Below are 7,475 nucleotides of genomic sequence, written 5' to 3'. Positions count from 1 at the left end.
TTTGGATGCCATTCACCATCTCACAGACATGGTAGGGCAGTTAGGTGCTCAAATTAACAAACAAAGTTACAACAAAGTTGATGTCAGCTGGTGTTGTAAACATGAACAGTGACCACCAGACTACTACCACCCAGAACACACACTGTGATGTTGACTAACATGACCGTTCTCCACATGTGACAGTCCATGTAAACTCTGGCAAAGGACTCCAGACATTCAGAGGGGATAGCACCGACAAATACCCAGTCCAGGACTGGATTGACGTGACTAAAACACATCTCAGAAAACGAGAGATTCCTGTGTGCGACCAAGCCGAGGAAGTTATGAGCCATTTAATGGGCAAGGCCAGAGATGTTGTGAAGATTGCCTTGCGTAGTGATCCTACACTTGACGTTAAACAGAAACCTGAACTGATATACAATGTTTTTCTCCACTACTTCAGTGTCGCTCCCTCATGTCTCCCTCTAGCAGACTTCTATGCTACTTTGCACAGAGAAAATCCAGTCGACTACTGGATAAGACTCAACAAAGCTGCCGACCTAGCGCTTGAGGGCCTAAGCAGACAAGGGAAGCGGACGGAGAACATGAATGATGAAGTGGCTCTTATGTTCGTCAAACACTGCCCTGGCCCAGACCTGTCTTGCACCTTAAAGTGTAAGCCACTTCATGAGTCGACCTCACGTGATGTTCAGCTGAGGATTGATGACTATCAAAGAGAGTTGAGGGCCAGTGGCGGAGCAGCTCGTGCTGCACAACTGAAAAACTACGTCGCCTCTGAGCAGCCCAGTCAGCCATCGACAAGTCAGGCGGTGTCTGTGCAGTGTCTTACTCCGAGTCCCTCACCTTCCTCTCCCCAAGCCTAGCATCATGCTCCGAGTCATCCCTCTGTACCAGCTGTGGCACAAAATCGCCAACAGTCAGAGGAGAGACTTCTCACTCGTGTGGTCGACATGTTTCAGGAGATGATGGAGAAAATGCAACTGCGCGACGCTGCGTGTCCAACGCAAGGTGGGAGGTTCCAGCGTGCCTCTTGTGAAAAACGTGTCAGAGAGGTAACGTAATGACTCAGACCACACCACCATTTCACATTGTATGTCTGAGAGACTGTGTATTGCCTGCCACGCCCCTGGCCACACCAAACTGAACTGCCAGACTGAACAGAGTGATGTGAACGTAGTCCTTGTTGGATGTGGCGGACCTCGTGTTAGGCCCAAGTGTGCTTTTGGTGTGGAAATTGAAGTGTATGGCTGTAAGATGTTTGTTCCCACACTTGTTGTCCAAGGACAGCAAGATGAGTTGATACTCGGGACAAACGTTATAAAACACATCCTGCATCAGTCTAAGCTATTTGAGTCCTATTGGAAGACAGTGTCTGGACCTTGCCCGGACAAAGACCCAGAAACAGAACGTTTTCTGTCTATGCTCTCAGGTGTGAACCCCTGGAAAGGAGGGGATGTTCCTGACAAGGTTGGTACAGTCAGATGTAACTTAGCCACTTGCCTTGAGCCTGGCCGTGAATATCTTATCTGGGGAAAATTGCCCAAGAACACTGCTATTTCCCCAGGTAGCACCGTCATGACACAGCCCACGTCGCCTCGCTCAGCTCCCAGAGGTGTTCTGCTCGCAAAGATTGTAACTACACTGTGGGGTGACAGGCGGGTCCCGCTAAAGCTCATCAATACATCTGACATACCTGTGCTGTTGAGGTGCAATGCGAAGCTGGTTGATGTCTACACATGTGTAGCGCTTGAGGACATGGATGTTGCTGAACAGACAGAGATTCCCCTGGCCGGTTGCACCCAATCAGCGGTGCCTCCTACTGTTGATGCAGATTCTGCCAAAGACGAGCTTGGTTCAGTAGGGCTCAGTACTGTTGACCTTGAGTCATGTGAAGTGTCAGTGGACTGTAAGAGGAGGATAGCTGACCTTGTTTTGCAGTAGGAGGATGTCTTTTCACGCCACCATCTTGGTTGTGGGGAGGCAAAGGACTTTGTTCATTGCATACACCTGTCAGACAACAGACCATTCAGACTCTCATACAGGAGAGTGCCCCCTGGCCAATATCAAAAGTTGCACCAGGTGCTGAGCGAGATGGAGCAAAAAGAGATCATCAGAAAATCAACCAGTGAATACGCTTCACCATTGGTGCTTGTGTAGAAGAAGAACGATGATCTCCGCATTTGTACAGACTTTCGCTGATTGAATAAAAGGACCCTGAAGGACGCTCACCCACTTCCTCACCAGGCAGATTGTTTGGCTGCGCTAGGAGGAAACTGCCTTTTCAGCACGATGGATTTGACCTCCGGGATTTACAACATGCCACTCCATGAGGACGACAGGAAGTACTCCGCATTCACCACTCCCATGGGTCTGTATGAGTATAACCGTCTGCCGCAGGGCCTTTGCAACAGTCCTGGAAGCTTTATGCGCATGATGACCAGCATTTTCGGAGACCAAAACTATTTGAGTCTGCTATGCTGTTTGGATGACTTTTTGGTGTTTGTGCCTGATGAGGAGACTGCCTTGCTGCGCCTGGAGATGGTGTTCGAGAGGCTGCAACTTGAAGCTAGCCCCCAAAAAGTGCTTCTTCCTCAGGAGGTCTGTAAAGTTTCTTGGCCACATTATTGAAGAGAATGGTGTTTCAACAGACCCCAGTAAGGTTGAGAACATCACCAACATGACAGACACTGACCTCATGGAGACTGATGGCGTGACCCCATCCCAGAAGCGGATAAGATCCTTTTTGGGGATGGTAAATTACTATCAACACTTCGTGCCCAGATACTCTGCCATTGCCAAGCCACTGTACCGAGAAGGACCTCTGTGATAAGCAGTTGGAGGACAGAACTCTCTCTCGTGTTCTGTCCCATGTTGAGAGATGTCGGAGGCCTTCCAGGAGGGAAAGATTCAATGAGTCTGTCCTTGTCACAAGGTACCTGAAGCATTGGGATAGGCTCACTGTGAACGATGGTGTGCTGTACAGGATTTCAAAAGACCAGAAAACCAAAGCGAAGCATTTTCAATATGTTGTTCCTGACTCACTTACCAGGGGCGTGCGGTCAGGGGAGGCAGGTGAGGCAGAGCCTCACCTGTCATCATGACAAGTAAAAAACAAATAATGCTAAAATAAAATAAATATTAATATTTCTCTACTGATCTGTGCTATAAATGTAATTTCTGTATGATTCCAATCATTTCAAGCATTTTTATAATCAAAATCGCTGAATTAGCGCATGTCCTGTTCAAACAGAGAGGAGACACGTGAGGTGAGGCAGTGATGAGCTGTGCCTCACCTCAGATTGCGCAATCCCTCACAAACTGGGTTGAGCGCATGCCTTTTGCTTTCTCATTGTTTGTCACCACTGTAATATTTGTAGACACTTTTATTATATGTCCTTTCTTTACATAGAATAGGTAATGTATTTCAGGTCTGTGTAGAACATATTTAGTGTTGCTGATCTGACATTAAACCGCAGTGAAAAAGCACAGAGAGGCAAACAGTACCTCTGCCTCAATGAAGGAGGCGTGCCCACGGGTTGGGTTTATGCTTGTTCTGTCGTTGGTCTTCTTCTACATTTTTCTTCTTATATTTTGCTTTGACCACAAGAATGTAAGATTCAATATCCAAGCTTAAAAATGTCTCAAAAAACAAGGAAATATGAACAAATCAACAGCAATTCAACGTTGGACAGGTAAAGTAACCTTTTATGTGTTTGTTGTTCTCTTTATACATCCGTGGTTGTTGCACAGATTATCGCGGAATCTCACAATGTTCGCGGGTCCGCTTCTGAAACGCTCCCGATGGGGCAGATCGCGGGGCAGGTCGGTGGCGCACATGCTCCCGGTGTAATCAAATATGTACCTTACCTATGTGTGTGTAAATAATGCTGATATGAAAAACAACCAGTAGTCAATGTGCAAGCTGCCAATTGAATGGTGATTTAAGCTTCTCTATCGGGTTCATATATTTGTAAATCTGATTTATGTAGTGTCAGTGCCTCACCAGCCAAGAACCTCACTAACGTCACTGCTTAAGACTGAGGTTCTGCAGGGGATTCACGATAGGGCTGGGCATTAAGCTCAGTTCAGGAGCCTCAGCTTAGCGAGACAGAGGTTTTTCTGGCCAAACCTTGACAGAGACGTGAGAGACTATGTTCGCCATTGTCAATGATGCATCGTCAGCAAGACAGTCGAGCATGAGGTATGGGCTCCCCTGGAAAGCATAACAACAACCAGGCCACTGGAGTTGGTCTGGATTGACTTTTGGTCGGCCGAAGACTCCAGGAACAAGTCTGTCGATGTCTTGGTGATAACTGACCATTTCACAAGGATGGCTCAGGCATTTCCATGTAAAGACCAGACAGCTAAGCAGGTGGCAAGAGTTCTCTGGGACCGGTACTTCTGTGTCTTTGGATTCCTGGAAAGGATTCATAGTGACCAAGGTGCTAACTTTGAAAGACTGCTGATAAGTGTGCTTCTCAGGGTCTCTGGTGTCAGGAAATCGCACACAACCCCCTACCATCCAATGGGTAATGGGAGTGTGGAACGATTCAATCGGAGTTTGGGGGAGCTGCCCCCTGAAGAGAAGGCCGACTGGCCGCGTCGCTTGCAGAATTGCAGCTTGACAAGTATGTGGCGAGTCGTGCCAGTGTGGTATGTGTTTGTTCACTGTGCAGAGAGAGCAAACAAGGACCTCTAGTGGCAGAGAGGGTTGTTGTACGTTACTTAAGTTCTGTCCTGGAAAAATTAACTCAACAGCTCCAGAGCTCTGAGAGTTATTCAAATACTGTGGTAAAATATAGTTTTAAGGTAACTGTACTTTACTCCAATATTCTACTACATTTGACTGCTTAGTATGATTTTTGTACTTAACACAATAACCAGTTTACAAAATGCATTTTCTTGAATAAACAACACAGCAGTATAAGAAAGCTCCACCTCTCAACCATCTGCAACATTAAAAACAGCACTTTTGATATTGATATATATGATATATGATATACAGTATATTCATATATATATATATATATATGTATGTATGTATGTATGTGTGTATATATATATATATATATATATATATATATATATATATATATATATATATATATATATATTCCTAGTTTATATAAAATCCAAGTAAACCCAAGAATACCAAAAGACAAGACTTTACACATGTTAAAGTTTTTTGGGGTTTTTTTTTTCAGTATCTTGTAATACTCCTGGACTATTTTTACATTAATTATGGATCTCATCTCATCATCTGTGGGATGTAGGAATTAAAATCATATTGTTTAATTTGCAGTTTATTCCATCTCACCATTGTTTTACTAAAAATGAAAAAGTACCAGAGAGAAAAATATGCACATTTTTCAAACCAATGCAATAACTTGTAGTCCTTAAATCACATTTTGTTGAGTAGAAAGACTCATACTGTTTATTATACAGTTTACAGAGAGCGTGACATTTAGGGATTTTGAGTTGATGAAAAACTTTGCAGCGCTGATTTGATTTCAGTCACTTCACAGTCTATGTTGGCCTCTCAGAAGCCAGGCTGCAGAGCAACAATACGTTTTACTGCTTTTCTAAACCACGGGTAAAACAATGCATAGATCAAAGGGTTCAGACATGAGTTGAAATAGAACAGATAGAGCACAAAGGATACATATGACTTACTAAGCAGGCTGTCACCTACAAGGGAGACGGTGTAATATGGGAGGAAACAAATTAGGAACAAAACTACAACAATGCCGAGAGTCCTGGCTGCTTTCAGCTCCGATTTCTTTGTTTTTGAACCCCCTGAGAGCTGCTGTGTAACGGCTGTAACGTGAGAGCGCATGGCCCGAGCCTGAGACGCAGCCACAGCAAATACTCTCATATACAGAACTATGATGACAGTAACCGGAAAAATACACGTCAAAGCGAGGTCAACAGCCCCTGTGATGTAGTCAATGAAAATCACACACTCTCCGTGGCAGGAATTATACCTGCCTGGTTGAGTCAGGCCATCCCTTACTAACACACCACTGTAGGAAACAGAACAGAGCCAACACATGGAAACACAGAGTCGGACTCTTTTCACTGTGACTCTGGTGGTGTAACGAAGAGGGTCACAGATAGACACATAGCGGTCCACTGATATGAGCACCATGTTGCCTACTGAGGCAGAAGTAATGATGAAGGACACATAATTGAACAGAGAGCACGCGAGGTCACCGAGAAACCAGCAGGATATTTTGAGGAGGATTTCTACTGGCAACAGCAGGAGGCCCACGATTAAGTCTGAGACAGCCAGAGAGAGGATGAGGATGTTGGTGGGTGTGTGGAGCTGCCTTGTGGGAAAGAGAAAAGTGTCAATAAAAACCAACCAGCCCTCATATCTGAACAGCAAGAGAACCAAAACAAGTATGAGAAAAAAAACACATCTGTAGTTGCCATTTGGTTAAGTGTGGACAATTCAAAATTACATTTGAGCTATATATTGCAAAAATAGTAAGACATAATTCAAGTCTAATGTGCAAAGGTGCAGCACTATTCAGCTATTCTACCTACTCAAAGATCATTTTTCTCGTAATCTGTGGTAGCTGTTCACCAGTTTCTAATCAGTTTTACCAATAACACTTATTCTGAGCAGGCAGTTTGACTTGTCACAGTAAAAGCACAGTTAAAGTAATTAAAACGTTACAGTCATTGTTTAAAGAAATCAAGGAATGTTGTTGACAGTAGCTCGCTCAATCTTTATAAAACTGAAATTGTAGACTCTTTGCCTGAAGTGGGAAACTGAGATGATGACAAGCAGGTTGAGAGCTACAGTGAGCGTAGAGATGGATATCAAAATGAGAGGGAGAAAAGCTTGGTGCCAAAGCACAGTGGGCTTCCTGCATGAGGTGTTCAGCAGCTGTGGGAAGCAGAGCCCCGATCCTTCCTCAGCCTCCATCTGCAGATAGCTGCATCTGTCTGAACAAACCTCAGTCATATACCAGAGTTATCTCTCTCACACTCTCTTAATCCCTCCTCATCGCTTTCTGTCAGTCTCTGTTGGACTCTGACGCCCCTCCTCAATGGACTGCACAACACACCATCATCTTTCTCACTTTCCGTGCAATTGTCCCTGCAGAATATTCTTGATTGTAATGTGTGTTTTTGCATCCTAGTTGCTGTACTCTGTGTTTGATTTTGATGTTTGTATTGCACGTTAATGTATGAGTTGCTGTGCTAAATCATTTTTTGAATATTTGGCTTTCATTAAAAGAGTCTTCCTGTAACCGCAAGGTCGGCGGTCCGATCCCCGGTTCCTACTGTCTGCATGTCGAAGTGAGACACTGAACCCTTTGCTCCCCAGTCCCTTCACAGTCCACTGCTCCTAAAACGCTTAGGATGGGTTGAATGCAAAGGTCAATTTCATGTATGTGTATAACGATTGTAATGAAATTAAACTTTACATAAAAAGTCTACACACATGCATCCGCTGGCTCGCA

At 44.5% G+C, this 7,475-nt stretch overlaps 1 protein-coding gene across 1 annotated transcript; it reads right to left on the bottom strand.

Annotated features, from left to right (window-relative positions):
- Positions 1-5,539: 5,539 nt before the first annotated feature.
- On the bottom strand, positions 5,540-6,934 carry LOC137889912 (trace amine-associated receptor 13c-like). The gene is made up of 2 exons (XM_068733951.1): positions 6,765-6,934; positions 5,540-6,329 (listed from the first exon to the last, which is right to left on the bottom strand). Exons 1-2 carry the CDS (start codon positions 6,932-6,934, stop codon positions 5,540-5,542), a joined length of 960 nt encoding a protein of 319 aa, XP_068590052.1.
- Positions 6,935-7,475: the final 541 nt, after the last annotated feature.

Source organism: Cebidichthys violaceus, unplaced genomic scaffold, assembly GCF_023349555.1.
Source record: "Cebidichthys violaceus isolate CVI_PGR_0920_01 unplaced genomic scaffold, fCebVio1.0.p SCAF_11, whole genome shotgun sequence".
Taxonomy (NCBI): Eukaryota; Metazoa; Chordata; class Actinopteri; order Perciformes; family Stichaeidae; genus Cebidichthys; species Cebidichthys violaceus.
This window is presented reverse-complemented; position numbering and strand designations above follow the sequence as displayed.